Here is a 26,163-nt window from a genome sequence, read left to right as displayed (position 1 = left end):
CTGCGAGTTACCAGAATAAAGCACAGGATACACACACACAGAAAGCTCTAACAGATGCACTTCAAACAGTTGTCTTGACAAACCCGCCTACACAAAGAGCTCCCCTCGGCTCAGCATATGACAACAGCCACCTCCGGCGGCTCCCACGCTGTGGAGTGGAATAGTGGCAGCTCGATTTGTGATGTTTATTTGATTAAGTTAGTTTAGCTGAGCGGGGAGGCAGTTTCGCTCGCTCTCGCTGGCGTCGTGAAAGATTAGATCCAATGAAAAGCTCTGATGGTTCACCGTAAAGCCTTCAGACAAAACATAAATAGAACCCAGAGACTGTAGACTGAGCTCTAAATCAAATGAAACATCATTTCATTTGATAATGAAAGCAGATTTTCCAGCTTCTACAGAATATGTGCTTTAATAACTATGCAATACGCAAATACGCAATACTCATAACCCTGATTCAGAGATAGATCATTAACCAACAAATCATGCCTGTCATGTTAAAAAGTCTGGGATAAACTGTATTCAATGAACTCAATGCATTACATGAACCATTAAGTAAGCTTTGATCAACTTCTGGCAAGTGCTTAAACGGTGGCGTGAGAAATGACACCAATTAATCTCAGTTATACAGACTCCAGCTTCTGCTCTCACTGGGTGGATTTCACAGGACTGTGTGGAATGGCTGAGACATGGGACAGGGATTTAGCAGTTTATTGAGTGTGCGTGTGTGTGTGTTTGTGGTGCACTTGTGTGGGGGGGAAACTATGCTGGAGGTCCCTGAGTAGTGTTTGGAAAGGTCAAAAGTATAATGGGGAAGGGGAAAAATGTGATATAATATAATATATAATAGTACATAATATCGCAATACTTTGAATCTAGACAGACAGGTATAGACAGACAATGTACATTATCAGATGGGTATTAATGCAAAGCTTAAAACTGGAGTTAAACATATTGATTTCAATACATAATATAAAAACAGTAAGTTTAATTAAACATATTGCACCAGAAGTTTTTATCAATAAGGACATGTTCACAAAAGGCCCTGTGCAAAACATTATATTATATTATAGATGTATTATTGCTGGTAATTCACCAATCACCACTTGTTATGTTCCAACTATTGGACAAATCTCAAAACATTAGGAACAACTTAATAACTTAAATTATTTAATTATAATTATTAAATTATAATTATAATAATTATTAAATTATTTGAACCCCTTATAATAATAATAATAATAATAATATTATGGGCTGGGGTGTGCCAGGGTTAGGCACTGGCTATAGGGCTATAGCCCTGGATTAATAACTGTGCTGAAAATAATTAAGACATGTTTACACAATAGGTATTTTTAAAATGTGCCCAAACATTTTTATGCCACAGTACATTACAATGCTTTACACACTGCAATAATTAGCATATTGCAAATCGTTACAAATCCTACTATTGTGAAATAAAGTATTGTAGTGACTTTAGTCGAGGCTCCGTTCCCTTGTTAGCAGTTTAGCCATCATTCATAATGCGAGAGGCGAGCTGAACTGGAGGCTGATGTGCATTACTCTGAGAGCGCAGTTTCCCCAGGGTGCCCAGGACCCACCGGCACAAACATTATGAAGTGCTTATGCCAGGCCTGTGCCAAGGACACGCACAGGGGCTGAGGCTGACCCAGAACAGCAGACTCTCCTGAGCTGTGCGAAAAGCTGATAATGCTTCAAATGAATGGAGACGGGCCACACACCTTCAGGGGGGCAACACAGGGGAGCAGCACAAACTCGGAGAGTCAAACACATCACATTTGTGTTTACCTCCCTAATGTGATTTTCACGGGGCATCGAGGCACTCGAGAGGTGTCGAGGAGAAGTGCCCTCAGAGGAACCAGCTCTCATAATTCCTTCAGCTCGGGCTCTTTTCCAAACCGAAGAAAAAGGAGCCGGGAATGAAATCCTAATGAGTTTGTAAATCTCCTCAACACCTCGTGTGAGTTCTGAGTGTGGGATGCTCCTGGAGGATGACTAAGTGCTTACCTTCTGCCTGGGTGGCCACTTTCAGCGGTGTGGAGCTCTCTCCTGGGCCGTGCTTGTTGTGGGCCACCACCCGGAAGGCATACTTGGTGTCTGGCTTGAGGTTCTGGATGGTGACCTGCATTTCTCCCGGTCTGCTGGTGTTCACCCTCCGTTCCCTACGGATTAAAAGAGCAGGAATTAGTACATTAACACACATATAAGACCATGACATTAGCTTACCGCAGCTCACCTGCTTGGGTCTGATCTCTGTGTCCGTGTATATGATGCTTCTTTATGCACTGATGCATGCTGACATCATGTAAACATGTATGCCCCAAAACAGGTAAAGTTGACAGATATTCTCAGGAAAGCTTCCTTACATGGTTTCTGACTTTAGGGGGGGAAATATACTGGAGCATAAAGTGAATCAGTTTGATTCACAACTCATTATTAGTCCATTTGATTCAAAAGCATTGTTTAGGTGCTAACACTGATTTGTTTCACTTTAACACATTAAACAGTGATTTGATTCAGTGATTCGATTCAGAAATTCAAATCAACTCAATCATTCTCATTATTGTTAAACAAAAGCCATTTTATATGGATCAACTAAACTTTTGCTCTTCCAAAATTTTCTATAGATTAAAGATTTAATTCTGCTTAACTCTGCCTCAATTGGTTATGTAATATATAGATGATATATTTTCCTGTTTTGGGCAGTGTTTTTTTACTGTAGTGACATATGAAGCAAAAAATATGAAGCAATGTGGCCCTGTTCTACCCTCACAAGATGCCCTACTTCTGTAATAAAATAAATGGAAGGGAATTCTTTTAAATTGCTAAATACTGCACAATATGCATCTCTGTCTCTGTCTGTGTACTGTTTTTAAACGCCCACTAAATACTTGTCTTTTTAAAGATTTCCTAAACGAACACTTTTTTCCTAGGTGTCAAAACATTATTGAATCTTGATGCATCTTAGCTAAGGGTATTTTCAGAGTGAAGAATAAAGCACTTTTGTATGTCGCTCTGAAAGAGGGTGTCTGACAAATACCATTAAGTTAATGTACTGTACTACTGCTCAGTGAGGGTCTTACCTCTTAGCCCCCTCCAGGCTGTAGTAGACGGAGTAGCTGATGTCGTCCCCGTGCGGCTCGAGCGGCAGACGCCAGGTCAGCTTGATGAAGCGGGTGGAAACCAGTGAGGCCACCACGTCCCGGGGTGCAGAAGGTGTGGGTCCGCCTCCGGAGCCTGGGGTTACACGGTCAGTAGTGGCACGGGTCAGTGTGGGTGAGGGGGAGGGAGCGGCTACAGTATGAGTGCAGTAAGGGTGAGTGGATGAGTGCAGTGAAGGAGGGAGGAATGGAGGTGGAGTACAGAGGAGTCAGAAATAAACGAAAAGCAAAAGGAAAAGACAGGATAAAACAGAAAAAAAAACAGAAAGAAAAAACACAGCGTAACAAAAAAGGCATTCGTGATGGAGGATTACACAATCATAACAATGGAGTGGGGCTGTCACCATCAAATTACAATTTCAAACTCAGCTTTAATCTATAATTTTCTCAGATGTGTTAAATGTGTTTTATTTTTTAAACAAACAATAATAGATTTAACTGTATCGTACCAATAAAACGTGCCCAAATCCTCAAATACAGATAAATATATATATTTTGAATACACAGTACTGTGCAAAACTACTGAAAATGCTGTTAAAAAGCATTTTCTGAGCAGTGAGGGTTTTTGTCTACATTTTTTAAAGTAAAACCCTACATTACTTCAACAAATACTAATACTAATTACATACATAAACAGTAATCAGATAATGTTTTTCAGTAAAGTTATTGATACTATATTGTTGGGAAAAAAATGTAGCTTTAAATCTCACATTTAAAATTTTTTTCCATTATGTAGATTTCTATCAAGCGTGTTTTATGTATTCAGCAAATCATATGTTATTTGTGTTTCATGAATTTGCAACATTCAGGATTGTTTTATGTAGAGGCACACATTTAGTAGAAAAAAAAACATCTCATAATTGCATAAACTATACACTACTCAGGGCTGATTTATCAGAACGGTAGGTTTAATAGTGACAGCCCTACTATGACAAAAAAAATCACAAATGTGCACAAATGAATACAACAAAAAAACTAAATAAAACAAAAATTACAATAATAAGCAGAACTACAGCTGGAGCAAATAAAATATTGGAATGTACAGAAATCCTTGAGATTGAATGGCAGGAGACAAAAAGCTTTCTGCAAAGCCCCACAAATCTGCTCTGAGATCAGTGTAAGCTGGAGAAGCTGGTGAGAGCTGGAGAGCATAAAGCCATCTATCTTCATAACTACCATCCCTCCAAAAGCCTGGCATGGCCTCCCACTACGGCTTTCACATTCTTCACACAGATATGTGAAATATTTCATGTTCAGACCTCCGGAACTCCTGCGGTTGAACGTAAGCATGCCTCACTCTTGTTTTCCACCAACGGGGTGAAACAGGAGCCGGCTCGAAAAACACGTCGTCAGGATTTGAGAGAAGATTCGGAATATGCGTAAAACAAACTTTGAGCTAAATGAATCTGCCAAAAGCTCCTCTCTCTGTGCTACGGCTAGAAATCAACCGACCAGCAAAACCCTCATAATTCAGGTTCCAGTGGTCAGCTTGAATATGATCACTCGACTTTGGTGCAGAAAACAGAGCCAGGTAGGAAACATGAGGACCTTCGTTCCATATAACAGCAGCCCAGTGCTTGGTGAAATGCCTGAAACCACCACAGACACTGCCAAGCCTAAAAGCTTTCTGTGCCAACCAAAAAAACCTGGAAAAATGATTCTCAGACATAACTGGAGGCAACACACTGCTATCAGTTCCAAAACGCAGGTAGGAAAACTGGTCCTAAGCATTACAATGGTCCATGACTCAGCCAGAAACAACAAAACAGGAGTATTCTGAAGAACCAGAACAAATTATGAACTGCCCATTCAGTGTGGTTTCTGCAGATGTTTGAAAGTAGAAGTTTGAGATAAGTACACGTTTCATCCAAGCAGAGCCGTGTATGAAGTTTGATTAGTGTGGGCTGAGGGTGGCTGTAGTTAAGAACATCCAGAACAATGTTTCTTTACAAATAAACAGTTCATATGAGTGGAACAAACGTGTGGTTTCTCAGACAAGAAACTGCCAGAGATATGGCCTTAAATACACTGTCTTAGCTGTCTTTATTAGTAATGGGCGATATCCAGTGATGAACCAAATATTCACAAACTAAAATAATGCTCCCAAAATGGCAAACAGCATATTTAGTGTTCTGGATAAGCTTGATTAGTGAAAAGATCTTTTTTTTTTTTTTTTTTTTGAACCACAACCTGGACCAAAGTACCAACATTTAGTCTCACCAAAAAATGTGATCTTAGTCCTAATATACTGAACCATGGTTCAGTTCGCCATTGTTTTAGGTTGAGACAGACTTAAACAAACCTGAGCAAAAGAGAACTGGTGTTGTGCTACTGGTGACTCCTGTAGTTACTGTAACTGTATATTAAATGTGTCAATTATAATCTCTAACTAAAATAATAAGCTCATTCTGCTGTGTAATGCGTGTGTACAGGAAAGGGAAGTCAAATTATGGTAGTGGTAGAATTCTACATTCTTCACACCAATCAGTATATGGAGATGCAGTCATCGTAGGTGATGATGACCAAGGGTGTACCAAAACTAACTAAATCAATTGTACACAGTGTAACAAACACTTGAACCTTGTTGCGGACTCTGAGGTGTGAAATCACTCCCTTAGTCACTAAAGCACTACTGTATTTTTTTTGCACCACATGATGTGGAATCTTGTATCAGACAAAGCTACAGTACTAGGTTTTCACAACAACCTGAGGATCAGCTAATACTGACAGTGTGGACAAGCAATCCATAAAGGTTGTATTATCAGAGATTAGGAGATTGCACCACAATTTTATATTTATTGTATTTACTAGAAAGATGACCTGCTGGATGCTGATAGTTATGGTTATGGTGCATTTGATATACAATTTAATACATTTCTTCTTAGTATTATTATTACTGTTATGTAGTATTTTGATGTGCTTCCTGTCCCAAAGTTTGCTATATCAACACCATTCAAATTTCAGAACCCTGCATCTCCAAAAAGGCAACTTTACAAGAGAGGCTAAAACCTTCATACTTTTCTATGGAGGTCAATGTGAAAAAAGTGTTTTTTTCTGTTGGTCTGTTCACCACAAGCACCTGAAACTATGTTAAAATATACTCCCCCTCTAAACTCAAAATCCCTCTTTCGTCCAGGACTAGCTCTTTCCATATCTGGACCAATAAGCTCTATTGAGAAGACTACACATTAGGACAAAAAGACTGATGATGCCCAGCTGTAAAAAACACATTAATGGTGAGATCCATTAGCCTATAGCTTCCCCTAAATGATATGACCCATTAGGCAGAGAGCAAATTAAACATTAGTTGCAGCAATTACAGGATCCTACAAAAGAGGAGCCATCAATGTTCAGCTGTTCTGCCACTGGCACTGGAAAAGTATTATGGTCTGCATTTATCTTCAGTACGGCTTTCTCTCTCTCCCTCTGTGTGTGTGTATGTGTGTGTGTGTGTGTGTCTCAGCCACCCCATTGTCCTTGTCCCAGTGGTTTGATCTCCTCAGCTTGGCTCACAGGGAATATTCACCAATGTGAACTAAATATAGTATAATGTTTAAAAGACATATTTTAAAACTCTCTTAATCCCTCAGCCCAAAGACTGTATTGTGTCCCATGGACCCCTTGTAACCATTTTTGTCCTTTGTGCAGTTTTCTAGATATGGCTTCATTTTTCAATGTCTTCTGGACACAAATTGAGTCACAACTAAGGAATTTCAGGTGGAAAATCAGAGCTGGGGCTTTATTATTCTGTTTTATTACATTTGCTTATGAATTTCTACTTTTGCACATTTAGATTTTACTTTCTGATTAATTTGCAAGCCTCAATCCTCTCTGTTTTCATCCCATCACTTGAAATCACAGGGCTTAAATTAATAAAGGAGAAAACTGTTAAAAAATTGAATTTGAGTCCCTAAACAACTGACCTCTTTATATCTAAAACAGAAGAAATGCTAAATGTTAGTTGTGTCTGACCATGATTAGTTCTTTCCCACTGTATCAATATAATGTCACACTCAAATCACTCATTGCTCCACCTACAAAAGTTATATGCACAGTTCAGTCAGTGTCAGTGTGTAATAATCTGGTTTATCATGCTCTAACTTGTATTTCCTTAATTCATTAGTTGTAGAAGTTGTAGCCAGCATGCTAACTATAAAGTTACATCCGTAGCAGAGAGAAGTTGACTCACACCAGTTATAGTATTTAGTAAATAGTTTTACACTACAATTCAATGTGCCATACTGCACATGTCTGGCATTAAGCATGGTTCCAATAGGTTCATGATTTTCTGCTCCCAAAAGTCATCTTCTATAGTCAACACTTTTCTGCAATAGACAAGCTCTGTGTGTTTTTGTGCGTGTGCATTTGCACACCTGTGCCAGCATTGTATGTAAATTAAATTAGATGAATGCATCATCTAGAAAGGGGACTCCACACACACAGCATTTGCACATAAAGTGTATAATTCCACTAGAGCAACGCTAATGATAGAACTACTTATTTTGGGATTTTACTCTTTATTGTAAGCAAATTAGTTTGTTATTATGGAGGATCGTCTGTTTAACCATGGCTTCAGACTTGGCCTACTCAGAGTCTGAGAAAACACACACATTTGTCTCAATCATATGAACAGTTTATTTTCCATAAACATTTGTCATAATGCTCTTTTCTACAACAGCGGATACGCCGTAATCTAACTGTATACACAGCACTGCTCAGATTTTCCTCAAACTCCCACTTTCTGAAAATGAAGGAAACCACAGTCAATGGGCAGCTCATAATGTGCTTTGTTTCTTAGTAAAATACACATAACAGAAGGTGACAGTGTGTGTACAGAAAGAGAAGAGTCCACATGACCTGCTAGGAAATACTATCCTACCATCATCCGTCAAACCCGTCGGCCACCAGTGTGTTTTCAATCTATTTCATTTTCTGTCTGAACCTCAACAAGCGTTCACTCCCAGCAACACATGGTGGCTAGCAGCGGAAGATTCATACTCGTTCTATTCATAGAAGAGAGCAATTGCTGGTGTCGTTTGAACAGATGGCAGCAGCGCCTTATTAATGGCAAGCATTACAGCTTAGTGGAAAAGGTCACCAAACAGCGAGAAAAAGAAAACTTGAAAAACAAAGCTTGTAGCATAAACCATTACGAGAATGTTCTAAGGACTTCTGCACCAATTTTTCTTTATAAATAGATGGAACTGCCAGTAAGTCAGTTCCGCAAAAACAGATTTTCAAAACAATAATGATTTCAGATTCCGGCTGCTAAAACTCTTTATCCTAGAATATTCCACAGAGTCTGAGGCAAACTGACCCAGCCTCCACTTCCAGCCATGTAATTATGATATAACCATGTATAAGCAGGAGTGCTCTACATTGCTAATGACTACTCTTAAAACGAGACAGGTTTAGAACATCTTTAAAGACTAATTATTGTAAATGTTTGTGGTCATTTTTTACTACTCTAACTCCCAGAGATCACCTTCTGAAACATAATAAAGAAACTACTATTAATTATTTGGTAACAGTGTAGCCTATTTTGTGGAGTCCCACAGGGCTCGATTTAAGGGTCAATGAAACTGATGTTAATTATGCGAGTGAGGCGGTTATAAGGGTGTGCCTATGTAAAGGATTAAAAGAGGTAAAAAGGCTACAGCTCTATTTTGATTATTCCGGTTGCTGTTTGTGATATTTATTATGTACAGAACAAAAAACATAGTGATAAGCTTTACAGATTCAGAAAGATTTAGATTACTGTGTAATACCAAACAAAATCAATCAATTGATATTAGTTTGCAAAGTGTTGAACTGTAATTAAATTAAAAATATGATTAAAACCAGAGCTTAAAAACACAACAATAATAAATTTCTCTTAAAATTGTGTATCATCGAGAATTGAGTTTCCCACTTCACTGGCTGTTTGAGTGCAATTTTACAGTAGTAAATATAGTACTTTTGACACCGCTTCAGTAAAGGGACAATGATGCTCTGCCCAAGCAGTGTCAAAACTTGGGCCTTCCAAACTTTAAGAGGATGAATGGGTGTCCGCATTAAAATATGTTCAAGCTTGTGATATCACAACCATGTTTTATAACTTATTTTCTTTGTAGTAATGGGGCTGCACCATACTGGAAAAGAAAACCGGTCTTGTGATTTTGTGCTTCTGTAATTTATACTCTTTAACTAAGTCAGTGATGCAGCATACTGTGATATTAACAATGTTCTCTATATTGAAGATTGGGGTAAAATAAATGATACTGAGCAGATATAATATGTCTCTTAAAGATATATATCATAGACAATGATAACAGTGCATATTGTCCTGTTTATATCCAGCAAGTTGTACCATAACCTGTATGTGACACTGCACACCTTGCAATGTTATAATTGCATGAAATATTATGCAGCCCTAGTTTGAATCTTCTTAAATTCATTTTTAAAAAGCAAGAACATTTATTAAGCACAGAAAATGAGATGCTAGACATGGAGTCCAAATTACGCAGAGTAAATATAACAGATCATTAGCCTGTTTCACCTCAGTAATCATCCTCAGCCAGATTCAGAGCCGACTTGATCACATGTGACAGGAAATTAGAGTCGTCTGCATCTCAAGCTTTCCAATGGAAGAGGGATAAAATAATGCATAATATTACACACTAGTCAGACCAGTTGAACTGAAGGTACTCCCTTGATATCTGGAGGCACTGTTCATAATTTCATTCTTTCTTTGTGAGCTCCATGTTGCCCCTCGCTTATGATGATAACATCAGGCAAGGTTGATTCTGACAGCTTGTGACATTTAGAGAAGCTCTTGATCTTCTGACAAAGGCTAAAAGCTCAGGGCACGAGTGGCCAGATTTGAAGCCAGAGGTAAGCGAATCAAATCGCACATCTCTGGTTGGTTCTCTTTGTCTGGAATTCATTGGTTTTTGCTGTCGACCTGGCGGCTGTTTTTCCCCGAACACATTTCCCAGAGATGGACACTTCCCACAGAGCTGCTGAGGCGTGTCACTGCATTTCACCTCCATTCAAAAGCACTTACACTCAGAAAGACACAAGCGACATCTGTTCACGAGCAGAATAATGAGCAAGTGAGCGAGGTGAACACATCATAAACGACATAAACGGAAAGAGATGGAGTTTGTTTCAAAGTGAGTTATGGTGGCAAAGCACTTCATTTGTTTTTCAGCCTTATTCAGTATAAAGCCTCGCCTATACACCAGATTCAGACCATAGGGTTTTACAAACTAGAATTTCCAATATAGCTAGATAGTACCTGAGTACAGAATCATTTATTCAGCAAGTGAAGGATAATATGAATGCACACTGAACTGAATTTATTTGTTAACTGAAGAAAGAAGGGAATTGTGGCTGATTTAAATACTGTAATGCCTCTAATGGCTTTAACTATTTAAAATATTTAGTTTTGTCAAGAAAGCCGTGTTAAAGTTGTTGGCATATCTCTTTTTAACATCTATTAACATTCTTCATCTGTTTTTCTCCTAATAAAGTCTGATTTCTTCATATATTGTGTATACATTTTGTGGGCCAAATAAATCCAATAGTAATCAAAGCCTTAATTTAAAGCTTTGGTGTTTTAAATTATAAATAATTCTAACAGTAGATTAATTCACAAACCTATATTAAAGCCAGGTTATGCAATAAATAAAGAAAAATAAAAACAAAATAAAATAATAAAAATACAGTAAAAGTCAGAATCTTGAAAAACATTATGATATACATTTTAAGTCTTACACCAAGCACTACTAGATAGCAAATAAATATATTTTGCTGGAGTTTGCCAGCATGTAGTGTTGGACATTTCTATTCTGTTTCTGATGTTTAACTCATGTTGTGCATATCATAAAGTATATCATGTTTGCAGGCTGTATTCTCTTGTTCATGGACTGTGCTCATTCTCTCTCATACACCCACTGTGTACAACCCTATACATTCTTGCAAAGCTCCATCACATGGATTTAGTAGAGCTTCAATCTCAAGACACATATGATCTTACATAGCTTACATATCACTATATATATATTAAAAACAGGTCTGAATGAAAAGTCTGATAGAGCTTGTGGAGATAAAAGACTTCATCTTGCACAGAACCAGCGACACAAACATTCAAAGACGGTGGTTTCTCCTTCATCTCCTACGTCTATCTATCAACACTAAACATTCCATTTCTTTAAATGAAAACGATAGCACATCTCCTGCTGCCAGCGGTTTTTCATCTTGTTGCATCAAAATATGACCTAAAATGAGAAATACCAGAAGATAGGAACTCACACACCAAATCAGCAGAGCAAAGGAGGGCATAGGAGAGCCTGGAGTAGACAAACTGACTTCCTTACAAGTCAAACTTGAGTGACCCAAAGATTGTATGAGCCAAGCCATCAGCAGCCAGAGTCCGAGAGAGCTTTTTTTTGGCCACATTTGGCCACATGCTCTTTCAATGCTCAGCGGATCAATCAGAGTCGCTAAAGTCTGTATCAGCACAATGTTTAAATACACATCACTTGGCGAGATGTGCATCAAGTTACCTGTGTATGTGACTATGCTTAGTCTATGGCATAGATTTCACACAGAAGTATTAATGGGTCTTAGCACAGGTGTCTCTGTTGGTCGATATATCAGAGCTGGGAATCCAGCATTGTACTTAAAGCCTTGAAGCTGCATTGATTGTAGTGTTACACGCTTGTTCTGATGTGTGATAAGGGGAAGTCTAGAAAGAGAGGGTGTGTTAATTGGCTCAGATAAACTTAAAAAATTGGATATAAAAAAAAAACAACAAAACTACACAAATAAACAAAACAAACCAACTTACTCCAGCCCTCAGTGGTTTGCTTTTGCGTTTTGTGTTGAATCAGAGGATGCACCGCAGCAGTAGAGTCGGCACCATGTTTCTCCACTGGGCTCAGGCGGCACAATAAACATCATGAATATGGAAGGATGACGGATTAAAGCTCGTGACACCCTCACTGAGATTAAACGTATGGAAGCCGCTCTCTCCGGTGTCTCAGATATCTCGCTTCTCTGCTCTGGGAGATAAAAGAGGACGCAGCGGGGCGGTTCTGGAAAGGCTCGGGCTCCGTGGTGGGATATGCAGCCCAGCGGGTAAGCGGGGGATTATGCACCGCCACATGGCCTGGTAGGGGACATCCTCAGTGATGCAAGAGAGAGGCAGAGAGACCCATCTGGCATGGACTCCCGCCACTCTGCACTCAGCCTATGGACATACAGGGCCGCAGGGGCAATGGGCATAAGCTCCCACCCACCTTTGCCCACCTGCCACTGCTAAAAATCCACTTAGCTCCCTACCCTTCCTCATCCACTTCAACTCCTCCATTTCACTCCGAGAGGACCAGCCAATTCTCAATAAGCCACAAGTCAATAATTAGGGGCTCTCTGTGTGAAAGAGGGGAAGCTCTAAGGTTCATATAAAACCCATTCAGGTATAATCACTCCTATTATTGGAGTTACGCTCCATAAACAATAGTATTCGGACACCTGCTCATTCGCCTAGTCATTATTCTGTGTTTGTTGAAATAACTGTCTCTACGTTGCAAGGAATGCAAATAGATTTTGAAGGTGGACTGACTGAATTCAGCAACATCAATATTAGTTAGATGGGTCAGGATTTTGACTGATCACCATCCTACCTCTTCCTCAACTCCCCGAATCCCTAATTCATTCCAAAAGCTTCAAAGCTCAATGCTCAGGAGCTCTATAACCCTTCAGCCCATGTCTGGCATTAAGCATGGTGTGAATATGCTTAGTATGTTTGTCTGCTCAAGACAGTCCTATTCCTTTGGCAATATTTCTCAACAGGGACAAGGCTAGCTGTATGGACAACTTAAACAAGCTGAATACATTCATGAGAAGGGGTGTCCACAAACATCTGGACATATTGTGGATGTCCGTCACTAAGCTTTCCGTACTTTTACTCCATAGGAATTTTTTTAGAAACCAGGCTTTCTACACCAACATTACAGAAGGAAATATCACTATACTATGAAAACATCCACATTCACCACCTCAAAAATCTATACCTATATACATGTCAGAGCTTGTGGGCGTAAAATGAATGAGGTCTGTGAATGTTAAAACGAGCAGGAAGTGCAGAAAGTCACGTCGCACTGCCGAGTAGACCAGTCTGCGGTCAGTAGTACAGAGGCACAATGAAAGTAGTGGATGGTAGTGGGTCTACACTTTGTCAGCAGTCATCCCAGAGCCCCAGGTGAACAACTAAAGTCACTGGTGATCTCTTATTTCACTTTTAGAGTTTCAGACAGTTGCTGATAACAATCTGGATGATCCTTCATCTTTGGTCTGAAGCAAACAGCATCAATGTCTTCCTAAAAACACTGATTCGTCTGACCACAATTTTCTGGTTAAATAAAGGTTAAATAAAAAAAATGTTTTCACAGTGTGATGATTCATCCAAGTTGCCTGAGAGCCCAGAGAAATCAACGCCACTTTTGGACAGGGTTAACATAAAAAATTACAGTGCAAAACAGAAAGTGTTAAGTGGCATGTGTAAATGTAGACTCATACTGTAGTGCTTGACAAAAGTTTGCCAGAAAAGTGCCAAAATAAGCCTGTTGACCATAAAGCTCTAACAGTTATTGCTGGAACATTTGGTCTGATTTACCACCACTGTAAACTTATGTTACTTAAAAAGTTTCTCTACAACACACCAAAATACTCTAAATGACTTTGTATACACTTAAATAATTTATCTATGTGCATTATTTTAGATACAACTGTAAATAAAAAAAAAACTAAAAACATTTATGGCAATAACTCACGTTTGTGTGTTTACATTTCAAAATAAAAAAAGCCTCACGTTATCAGATGTGCATTTCAGGTGATGCGACAGCATGCGCTGACGGGTGAGGACACCTGCGAAACGCCTCACTGACCTTCTCTCCTGCGGCCCAGATCACACAGCACTACTGCGAGCATTCTTCAACTGCTGTTGACATGATGACCTCCACCAGACATGTCCTCCACACAAGGGGGGGCTCAGTGTGTTTGTGTGTCAGCTGGTGGTGGTGTTAGGTGCTCACCCAGGCTATTGCAGGTTAGCAGTGTAAGGGGGAGCTTGCTTCATCATCAGCGGGCATTTATATCTGGAGCCCAACTTAAGCTCCTTACACTGTGTTTGTAGCCTCGGGCTACAGAGGCTGCCTGGGGCGTCCAGGAGAGCGGGGGCAACCATACAGAACAGGTCAATTATAAAGTCATAAAAATGGCTTTTAGATGGTGAGGAACAGTAAGGAACAGCTTACAGTATATCGGTCACAGAAACCAATGATTTTGAACAATATATTTTCCAAGAATTAACAATAGTAGTCATTTTAAGACAATTGAAGACAATAACAGCATTATAATGCTTCCACACATACTGCTCTCATACTTTTTAAAGCAAAATTAATCTTAAAATAACAATCATTTATTGCAATTATTTCTTTAACAATATTTTGTCCAAAAAATGTTAGTTACCCTGACAGACCTAGTCAGAGGTTTAGTGTTTTCTCCAAGACCTGCTCACTGCTGTAAAGCATTCTTCACACTCCACCACCTGCATCCAGCCACCCCAGCCTGCAGATTAAAGCTGAGAAAGGAGCTCTGTGTGAGGATCAATCAGATGCAGGTAAATGGGCCTTGTGGGATGCTGGTGTGATAAAGCGGGAAAAACGAGAGTAAGACGAAGGGAAAAGAAAAAACAGCAATAAAAAATATGGAAGCATCAACTGGAAGCTGCAAGGGAGCACCGAAATAAAAAGCAACAAGAAAATAAAAACAAGCATTCAAATGCAAATAGCAGATGAGTTGAATAGATGTGAGGGAAATAAACAACCCCAAACAAAGAGAGAAAAGAGTCTGACTGTCAGTATACACTCCCTGTGTACCAGCCCTATCACTATTCCTCGCATCATGACACAGAGCGTTCAAGATTTCCTATAATACTCCAAAGATTTTCTTTGACTGTGTGCTCAAGTGGTATCAATCAATTAAAACATCAATCAGATTAATCACGGCAATAATCTGTGATTAATCACACTTGTTCTTCTTAAGAAGCAAGTTTTTTAAGTGGATAGTGAACACTAAAAATTTGCCACTACACTTTTAAACCGTGTTTTTAATGGGATGTGAAGCGCAGATGTGAGCAGTAAACGCTGCACACATCGTGCTCAGTGTAAACAGCATGGAGCAGCAGAGACAGTGTTTGTTCATAGCAGCATATTATCTGGCTAATATGTCAGATTAGCTGCGTATTATTAGCAGTTATTAGCAGTTTAGCTAATTGCGTGTGTTAACATTTTAACATTGCCAGCCAATCAGGCTATGGCAAAGGTTCTGCGGCTATGTGTAGGCTACGGCATAGGTTTAACACAGAAGTATAAATTGGCATAAACACACCACTCCCATGCCACGATCCTGACAGTGAAGAACATGGTGAAAGGAGAATTATAAAGTATGCAGAGAAACAGATACAGGACTACAGTCCGTAATTATAGAACTACAAAGGGTCCTATATGTTTCTACCCCAATAATAATAATTTGAGTAGAAACAAAGAGGTGGTCATAATGTTATGCATGATCAGTGTATATATCACACGACTTACAAAACAAAAATCAGGGTTATATCTCCAGATGGATTTAGGAAAGAACGTGAGTCCCTAAACCACATTTCTTTTCAGTACAATACGTGTTTTTCCTCCTCACTCAGAAACATGACTACGCCTCTGTTGTCTGAAGATCGGGGGGATGAAATCAAAATAACAACCGTCGCCAATGGCAGAGTGGAGGCTTTAGGTAATAATAGCCTGTCGGAGCATCAGAGAAAAACAAAACAAGCCGCAGAACACCTTGATTGCTCCGGTTATGGAAGAAAAGCACTGCAGCTAATGTCGTGTTTTATTAATAGAAAGAATCAAGTGAAGCAGATAAGTGAAGAGAAAATTCACAGCAACACTTAGTTTTTAATAAAAATGTTTTCAAATATAAGTCTGGCACATTTCACAACTCAGAATTTCAGCAAGATTAAACATTTAAAATAGTTTGTCTGATTAATTATGACTGTGTGGTTGAAAGTTTAAACTGTTGGATGCTCATCTTCAGCACAGTACCTCATTTTAAGGGGGTTGTGTTGGTATCTCTCACGGATGCACAGAATGCTTTTTTTGTCCGAAACTTAGCACTAAATTAGCACTAAAGGTGCTTTTTAGCTATTTCTGGACAAATACTTTTAGTTGCTGAATATTTGGTGCACTCCCAGTGTGATCATTGTGAGATTAATTCCTTCTGATATTACAGCCACATTTAAAGACATATTTCATAGCGTTACATTCAAAACTACATATACATTTCTAACTACAACTAAAATAAACAAAAATCTTTAAATCAGATTTTTTGCTAAATGTGTCACATCTGAGTTTTGTTTGTGTGTAAACACATAAAATCATATATGAATCATTTTTAGATGTGGTCCTAGATCAAATACATACATAAAATACTTCTTAAATCAATCTAATACTTCTGAGTTTTGCTGGCAAATTGAAAAACTCAAAAGTACCATTTATCATTATACCAAGTATCATTATAAAATATCATTAAAAATGGTGCAGTGCTCCCATCTCTCATCACTAAAGCAATCAATAAATGAAATCATGCATGAAACATTTTTAATTCTTCAAACTATTTATCTAGATAGAATATGTAATGTTAAGTTTCATTCTGCCCTGCTACACTACACTCTATCATCTTATGTAGATCTTTTAGTTTTCAAATGGTTGGGTACTATGATCCCTACAACTACACCTGAAAATTACATTTAATATTTATTAGTATTGATAAAAGCTTAAATTCTGCCGATTAGACAGTTTTTGAGTAAGAATTAGGATAATGTATAAGAAAAAGCCTGATTATAAATGATAGTAAACATCAATTTAACATTGTCTACATAAATGGGGAAAAAAGCAAGGATATCCTTTGATAAGTGAGCATGTCCCACGCTTTAGCATCCAGATGGCAGCACGGCCGTGGGCTTAAACAAATGCCTACACTACACCTGACTAACAGCTTTAACAGCTACAAGCTGTGTAGCACTGGCAGCTTGAAATACTTATACGTAATTCAGTGTAAAGGGGGCAAACCAGGGACAGCACAGCCCCTCGGAGAATATCCAGACATGAAAAAAGCTACATCTTTCTTATCTCCCGCATGTATCACCTGCATGTATTTTCTTGGATAAGCAGCTATTTCCGCTCTTCCTGAGAGCGATTCAACAACACGGCTGAGTGTGCACAGAGCTGATGTTGGATTTGAGCACATATATTTATTGAAAAAAATATATATATTTTTAATCATTAAAATGCCCATTATTCATTTAAGGCTGACCATTTTCAACTCAATGGCAGTTTTTAGTGTGCTAGGGATATGAATTAGAAGGCTGTAGGTTCGATATATGCAGTGACCAAGGCCAATCTGCTCCAGGGGGCGCTGTATCACAATTCCTCAGATGAGAAATGTGAACGGAACATAAGTCATGAGAATGTGATTGTGAACTGTTATCAAGAAAAGGTAGCTTTAGGCTAAAATGAACATCCATCCTTAGTGTACTTTAAACACAGAAGGCATTACCACCCACAGTAGACAGTGCAGCGGGTGGTAATGACCGAGACCACATCTGGCTAGAATTGTCAGTGTGGACAGACATCACGGTCACTTAATCCAGTTAATGCAGGAGGCTGCATATGCATATCCCACAGGTCAGTGTAACATTATTTAGCTTCCACTGTGTCCCATAACATGTATTATGAAACTGAAGGCACTTAAACTAAGGTAACTGGATTTGAAATTAAAACAGGCTGTATTTGTTCTTGTTCTGAATTTGACATATGTAAATGACCTAAAGTCTAATTGGGTGCTCTGTATTGCTATTCATTCAACAGAAAGTTCAGTCTAACATGCCTTTTACTGTATAATTGGTATTTTACAATTGAATATTCATAAATGTGCTGTTTTGGGGTTTTTTTGGTGACCCCACCAAAAAAAACAACTCTGATTTCTTCACAGCTTAAATTCCAGCTGCAAACAGTATGAACTGGAAACATGAGCAGTGCTTACATACACAAAACCAAAATCATATGGCTGGTTTTGCACTGATACAGGCCCTTTAACATGATGAATAGCCAGGCAATCAAATCAAACACGGGGAACATGCAGGTGGCTTTACGTATGGACCCTATTCCAGCATCAGACTTCATTTAGTAAACGCTGTATCGCTGCTGGTTTTAACTTGGCTGCCATCCAGCCACGCTGATTGCGCTTTCACAAAACATTTGGACGCGTGTCTTTTCACATCTGTGTATAACTAGCAGAACGTACAAGGCTGTGGAATGCTTTTCTCAACGCAAAAGACTCTGAAGTTGCTGTATTTTTAATTTTTCCTGAAGAACGAACTCAATGAAGTGGCATTTAGAGCCACACAAACCAGTCAAGGTCTTATTTCCTTTGTAAACTAGTATAGTAGAACATTAAACATTCTGAGTGAAGTGGATTTTTAGAGGGATACGGGTTAAATATTGCTTTATGATCACATACAAGATCTTACCATAGGCCCAGCTAAAGTGCAACCTCGCTAAGGGAGCTTAATTTGTATATTTGTCAAAGCAAACCTACTGAAATGAGGCAGCTTGCTGGAGCAGCGGGACTCTGGGAGCGTCAGCCCCAGCCAAGAACGAAAGAAAGGCCTCCCGGATGGGCCTGAGCACACAGCAGAGGTGTATATGTGTATATATATATATATATATATATAAATAAGGCACATGCTGCAACAAGCATGCTAGAAGCCTGGTGCCAGAAATGGGTTTTGGGTGGGTCTCTGCACCACCGTCTCTATTTTTCAGGGATGATAGCAGCCTATAGACCTCTCAACACAAATGAGACAGGACTACATTAGTAGGAAGGGATGGGCGACATGGTCAAAATGTAAAAATTCTCAGTTATTGTCCAACACCAATATTTACAACTAAAAGTTAAACTTAAAGACTGGATAGAAACACACTTTACACAAGTGCAAGTCAAGCCTTACATGTCTGGGTATGAGTCTAATTAGTGTCTCAACCTTTAAATTAGATTAGGTTCTTTTGCAAACAAAGTTGTAACATATGGCAGTTGAGTAGTGTAGTGGATAGCAACACTGCCTTTCTTGGCAGACTACAGAACAATTCTCTGGAAGGGCAGGCACACCACAAACTAGTTCTATTAGTTTTTAAAGCATTATGATATGTATCCTACTAAAATTGCAGCTACACTATCTGTAATGCTAATATGTATAGCTATATTGTTTACCGCATGAGAACCCTGTATGTTATGAGTAGATACTGGGTTTTGCCACAAGATGGTAAAGAGCTTTTCCCAACTCCCCTATACAAAGTTTCTCAGTGACTACATCTGGGCAGTGTACCTCTTGGTGAGAGACCGTTGACCGCTAGACATGTCTCAAAGGTGCACATTTTTAAACTGAGAGATATATGATGGTCGTTTAGTCTAATTTCCTGTCATCTACTCCATGCTACAGCCAGCCACTGGTAGTGGCTACAGGCTGCAATCATATTGCTTTTAGTGACAAGTTTAGGATTTGTTTGGGATCTGACAATAGTCAAGATTAAGTATGGAAGCTTTTTGTTCAGCAGTCACTTCTACTAGGGATAAAGAACCAACAGCTTAGCAATATTTGCAGCCACATGTATTGGCAGTCATGGCAGGGCTTCTAACTGCCACTTTTTCATGGGCAAGATTATGTTGATAAATAATTTTCCACTAAAATTTCCATTTTGGATTTTTAGCTATTGCCCAACAAAAAATTACAATAATATAAATAAAAATTGAATTTTTGACATAATATGCATATTTTTTGTGCCAATTTAATTTAAATTATGTCTTTTTTACCTCTTCAAATTGTATCTAGTGTTAACCTAACTTATCAAATACAAATTATCATACTAATCTGTGTAATGCTGTTTTGAGTGGATGGTGAGAAGACGACTTAAAACGTCTTGGCTTGAAAATAAATTGTCCACATCCCGCCATGCTTTAGGTTACTAGAATGGAAAGAGGAGTGTAAGATGGTGTATGGGGTGTGCCATGATGTGGAAGCGTCTAGCCAACCAACAGGCATCCAGGAGGTTATTCTCAGCATACACACACACAAGCGCGCACACATACACACAAAATGACAGGTGGCACTGACAGAAAGAGAGCAGCAGCAAATGGCACAATGCACCTCGATTACAGCGATACTGGATTAACCTCAGGACTTTCTGCTAGTGCCAAAAGATTCATTTCACTAATCCAGAGACACAACGTCCCAGACGCCAAAAAGACCTTTAGATTAATACGCTGTCCTATTAGCATATGATCTCTGGCCTTTCAGCTGCCGCAGCTTGGAGGGTAATACCCAGTACTGCACTAAGTAGCTTAGAGTTCACTCGCACTGAAGGCAACTGACATACAATGCTCCATCATGTGACAGCTGTAGTCACACTAGTGTTTATATGGCAGTCTATGAGGCCATACTGAACTATGTCTAACACAGCACAGTGCAGCCAAGAGGAAATCAATTAGAAACTTTCTTAATTAGTGAGACTTTCACATGACCATGACCCAGCTCTCGCATTCTCCCAGCTTACAGACAGAACCTTATCAATCTTAATTGAAATGAAATAAAATAATATTAACCTAGTCAGCTGAATTTCTTATCTCTTACTGCCGCTCAAATAGCTTATGGATTTTAACAGAAAGACATTCATGTGAAAGGCTGAAGATAAAGCACATACAGGGCTTATTACTTTCTATAGACTCAACTGCCAGGCACACAGGGATGAGCACAGAGTACTACAGAACTATATACATAACCGTATAGGGGTCAATGACGTGATAAAATGTTCTGCCTGACTGCTTTATGTTTATTAAAAAAATTCGTAGTAACTCTCCTATAGATGTAGTCACTTTGACCTTGTATTTTTTCACGAAAAATAAAAATGAGGTGCGACCCATAATATAGCAGTAACTATAAATAATTACCAAATAAACATAACCAAATTTTGTGTGTTTAAACATGTGATGTTTAAGCAATTAAAAATATATACCCACACTTTTATTTAATTTTAAAACTGCCCTGTTGAAAGTACCTATTGAGTATGTACTGGAACAATTTCAGGACTCAATGTCTCACAAAATGTTTACAAAATAAAAAAAAGAAGCCAAAACTTCAGATGGTGTAAAAGAATGAATTATGAGGTCCTGATATGACAGCAACATGATAAGCATCCAATAACCAAACAATCTCTGAGACATACCTTGGTCCAGGATGACGAGCTGAGCAGTGGCCTGTATGTTCCCCGCTTCATTCTCTGCCAGACACTGATAAAAGCCCTCGTCTGATTTCACCAAACCCTGCACCTGCAGGTTCTGCTCCTTCTGCAACACACAGAAATGCATCAGATAAATAATCAGAAATTACATCAGCATCAGCCTACTGTACTCTATATACGTTCAGAGAAGATCAGTAGAGTGGTCAATGCAGAGGGCATGAATGGCTCTGACCCAGCTGACCCATGCCCCGACTCATTATAGGCATGAAGGTCATGAAATTGCTGGAGTTTCAATGAATTTCTAGTGTATTTTTCTTTTTGGGTACAGAATAAGTGGCTACATGCATCTTGTAAATTATGAAAATAATAACATTGGGTGCATGAGTTTTAATTTGGGAAGGGTTTTGAAATCAACACAGGTTCAAAAAAAATACTTAAAACTAGGTGAAATAAACATGAAAGTGGGCGGCAGGTGGATGGGATATACTATTTCTGAAGTTGTACAGACATTTAACGTTTCTCGACCCATATACAGCTCTGGAAATTAAGAGACCACTTCAAAATAATCAGTTTCTCTGATTTAACTATTTATAGGTTTATGTTTGAGTAAAATGAGCAATGTTGTTTTATTCTATAAACTACAGACATTTCTTCTAAATTCTAAACAAAAACATTTTCATTTAGAACATTTATTTGCAGAAAATGAGAAATTACAATCGCATAGTTTGTAAGTGGTTTCTTTTTAAGAGGTATATTTGAGTGGTATATCTCAATCCGAAAACATCACCTACAGTGTTTTTCTTTTTTGTCTCTTATGCCCAATCTACTATTTTCTAAAGATACTGGTTTGACATCAATGAAAAGAATAATGTCATCACTACAACTATGTATTTACCTCCTCTTGTCCACAAAATTATATATATATATATTATTTAAAAACACATAGTCTCTGATTTATTCCAAAACAATTTTTTTATAGGCGATCAACTAATCCAATACAGCAATTTAGACAATTCAATTTAAATTACACCATGTATAGAACACCAGATGACAGACATACCATTATCCTGAAGTAGTCGCTGGGGATCACAGAGTCTCCATTCTTGACCCATTTGATGGTGGGGGCGGGTGAGCCAGTGACCTCACACTCAAATACGATGTCTGTAGCTTCATGAGCGAAGGTGCTGACCGGTCTCTTCAGAAACTGAGGAGGAACTGCAAGAACAGAGAATAAAAAGAAAAAGCAAATTAATTTCACATGAAATACTTTTTAAATACAATTTTTAGTTTTCAGACCTTTAATAAGACTCTGAATGTTTTTCAAAACATCCAAATGGACCTGTCTTTGTTATTGTCATAAAAAAAAGGCCCTGGACCAAATAAAGACATATAACTAAACACATATCTACTAATAGAGGGAAAGGAAAGGCCACAGTCACCCAGATCTCCTACAGTAATGACTGAGGTTATTTGATCTCTGTAGATACACTGCACTTACATCTCCTCACTAACAAGGTCATATAGAGCAGTATGGAACAGGGCCGTGTGCTAATGCTCTGCACAGCTCTAATTGCACCTCTGCTCTGATAGTGACCCCCATCACCCTGACCTGCCAGCATAGAAAAGACAAATAAATAATACTGCAATCTGATCACAGCACAGAACATACAGTACAGTTTTGAAATATATATTTTATAGAGCTGCACAGAATATTCTGCAACTGAAATTGATTTGGCAGAACACAAAGTAATGTTGGTTTCTGTGCTTCCCTATAAAATACACCTTCAATAATTGGTGCAAAAACTTTGATTAGAGCTGTGTGTTCAGTGCTAAATGAAAAGATCAAATAATGTATACTTAACTATGCCAATTTTGAAGATGAAATCAAGTTTCAACCTGGGTGGAGTGAGACACTTTGTATATTAACATTTTATTTTAAATTTTATGTGAAAGTCATATTGTGCTTAAATTCTACAGATTTTAAGCGTTTAATATCTTTAATTTCTTTAGTAATTTTGTAAAGCCATTTTTTGCCAGACAAATAGTTTCAGGTGCCAAACATTCTGTGTATGTATATAAAATATTATTATTGGTGTTATTATTGGTATGTCAGCTTGGATGTTAAAATGTTTATGTTTAAGTTAAATAAATATGTTTTGTTTAAATATGTTACTATAAAGAAAGGTTAAAATGAACCAGTGCATAAATAAGTTTTTTTTTTTTTTTTTAGACAAAAATGTTCATTATGGTGCATCACTAATATTTATTATTGTTTTAAACTGATGTGGTTAATGACTACTGAGACTGGGCAATATGGTAAAAATATAGGGTAAAAAAAAATCTTAAAATCTGCTTTGCACATACAGTTCCATATATAGTAGAGCTATTTTTATACAAAAACACTCTCCGTAATGAAACGTGCTGTTAGTTATGGATAGGTTTATGTTTTTTGCATAGTTAAGCTCTTTTCTTTGTTCTTTAAGCACTGACTATATTCATAGTATGTTCAAAAAAGTATATTCTGAACCACAATAAAACAATGCATCGATAAATCTGAAAAGACATTGCCATATTGTCCACCTCTGCTCCGAGGGTGTACCCAGTATGTTTTTGTGGATGGGTGTATGGTGTGTGTGTGTGTGTGTGTGATGGAGGAAGCACTGCAGAGTGGACTCCTGTGGTATTCGTTATCTGCTAGTGGGAGTAATCCTGCTCGAGGCCCTCCCTCCACTGCTACGCACCATTTAGCCCAAATAGAGTTCTCTTACTCACACATACACACACACAAACACACACAGACACACTTTACCACAGCTCAAACTGACCTGCAGGACCACTAACATTAATGCAGCTGTGTGCTGGAATTACAGTGGGCTCACTTTATTTAAACTGTGAGGACAGAGTAATAACTGTGCAGTACTTACTGAAGAGAGAGAAACCTGCAGCAGCAGGGGAATTAACCAGCATTACTTAAGTCACTGCCACTGTCTGTACATAATGGGAGTACTCTACTAACACATTTTACACTAACTGGGTCTGCTTCAGCTGATTACACATCATTTTACTGCAGTAACAGCTTCAGTCTCTCTGAATTGATTCTCAGAAGTTGGCATAACACACACACACACACACACCCCGACTGCAAGAGGACAGCAGACCACTGTCGACCCACTTACAGAAAAGCTGGCAGTCCACTGGCATTTTACTCAACGTTACACAAAATGCCATGCCAACTAGTTGCTGAATAATAAATATTTTAGACCATCATTATTTTCTCTCAGCTGTTTCTAAAATGTGTTTATTTTCTAAAATAAAAATCTGTTTAAGAAAGGTTAACAAGTAGTTAGATTTCTGAATATTCTGAATATCAAGAGATTTTGGACAATTTTATGGTCAACAATTACCATAAACATATTCCTAAACCTTGTAAAAAGCCTTCCCACATGCTGTTACACCTGGGACGACGTTATATCACATATTTATATGCATGCTTGTATTTGTAAATTCTCATAGACAATGAGGTTGAACATCATTTTACCCAATCTAAACATGTTCAATACTATTATATGTTGTGTAAAGTAATAAATCAAAAACTCATTTTTTTGTTTAACAAATTGTTGCTTTTTTATTTACTGATAGAATAGTGAGCTAAATATCTACCTAAATTGCCTCAAACATATCATTCAGCTTTTCTAGCTTTAGCTAGAGCGTGACATTATCCCAGAGAAACACTTTACTGATTAACTTGTTTTCCACAGAACTGAGCCTACTGTAATCATGTGCCATTACCACCACAATGAGATCATGAAGTAATTTTGTCATGTTTCTCTTTTTAACAAACAAAACATTTCCTCTTGGTTTCTATTTAAACTACAGCCACATTAGCCTTGTAGCTCCTGAGAACTGAAACTTCAGCAAAGAACTTTAGAAAAGAAAGTTTGAAGTAAATTTAGAAAGGTCTGCAAAAATAGTCAATTAAGAAAAGAAAAACATCCCTGGAAGTCTGTAATGAGGCAGAGCAGGGGGAAGGTTTACACTGATTACAGCTTTGTTAGCCCAGCGCCAACAGATTAATTTGACTGTCTTTGTGCTAAATCCTAAAGAAAATACAAACAAGCAGAAAGTCATGCTGGAGAAGATGCTTCATCATTTTTCCCACTAGTGCTGCCAGTACTGGGGCCATATCCTCTTCCCAACACATACACAATGTTCTTCCAGCTCAGCTTCTTCAGAAACACGCAGCCAAACCATATTCCTTCACTACATGAAGCACTTTTTTGACGTGATTTAGCGAGAAAAGCTAAGCAAGGAATTTTGTGGCAACATCTTTTAAAGTTGTGAGGAAAAATAAGCATTTGTGAGGCATTTTTTTCCCCTCATAAATTTTATTTAGTCAGTCAGCCAAGATGCGTTTTGTACTGCAGTTAAGGCTAATGTAGCTAGCAAAGCTAATGTGGCTGTTTAACTCCAAGTCAAACTCACTTGCTTCAAATTGCATCATGTTGCAAAATACACAAGCTTTTAAATATATGGCAACTGAGGATTCTGACCTTGCATGACCTCATGTGTGTGATGAATCGTAGACATCA

At 38.3% G+C, this 26,163-nt stretch overlaps 1 protein-coding gene across 19 annotated transcripts in view; it reads right to left on the bottom strand.

The window, feature by feature from the left end:
- neo1a (neogenin 1a) overlaps positions 1–26,163 on the bottom strand; it is a 183,115-nt gene that overhangs the window by 34,284 nt on the left and 122,668 nt on the right. For 16 of the 19 annotated variants that reach the window (XM_022670020.2, XM_022670009.2, XM_022670023.2 and 13 more), the window contains exons 6-9: positions 22,635–22,789; positions 21,560–21,680; positions 3,102–3,312; positions 2,026–2,180 (exon numbers count right to left, since the gene is read on the bottom strand). In XM_022670020.2, coding sequence (XP_022525741.2) covers positions 2,026–2,180; positions 3,102–3,312; positions 21,560–21,680; positions 22,635–22,789 — 642 coding nt within the window. The remainder of the gene's footprint in view (positions 1–2,025; positions 2,181–3,101; positions 3,313–21,559; positions 21,681–22,634; positions 22,790–26,163) is intronic. The other 3 variants (XM_022670017.2, XM_049465323.1, XM_049465324.1) reach the window with 1 other exon arrangement.

This window comes from Astyanax mexicanus, chromosome 16 (assembly GCF_023375975.1).
Source record: "Astyanax mexicanus isolate ESR-SI-001 chromosome 16, AstMex3_surface, whole genome shotgun sequence".
NCBI classification, from domain to species: Eukaryota; Metazoa; Chordata; class Actinopteri; order Characiformes; family Acestrorhamphidae; genus Astyanax; species Astyanax mexicanus.
The sequence above is the reverse complement of the archived record's forward strand: the minus strand, read 5'-3'. Positions and strand labels throughout refer to the sequence as shown.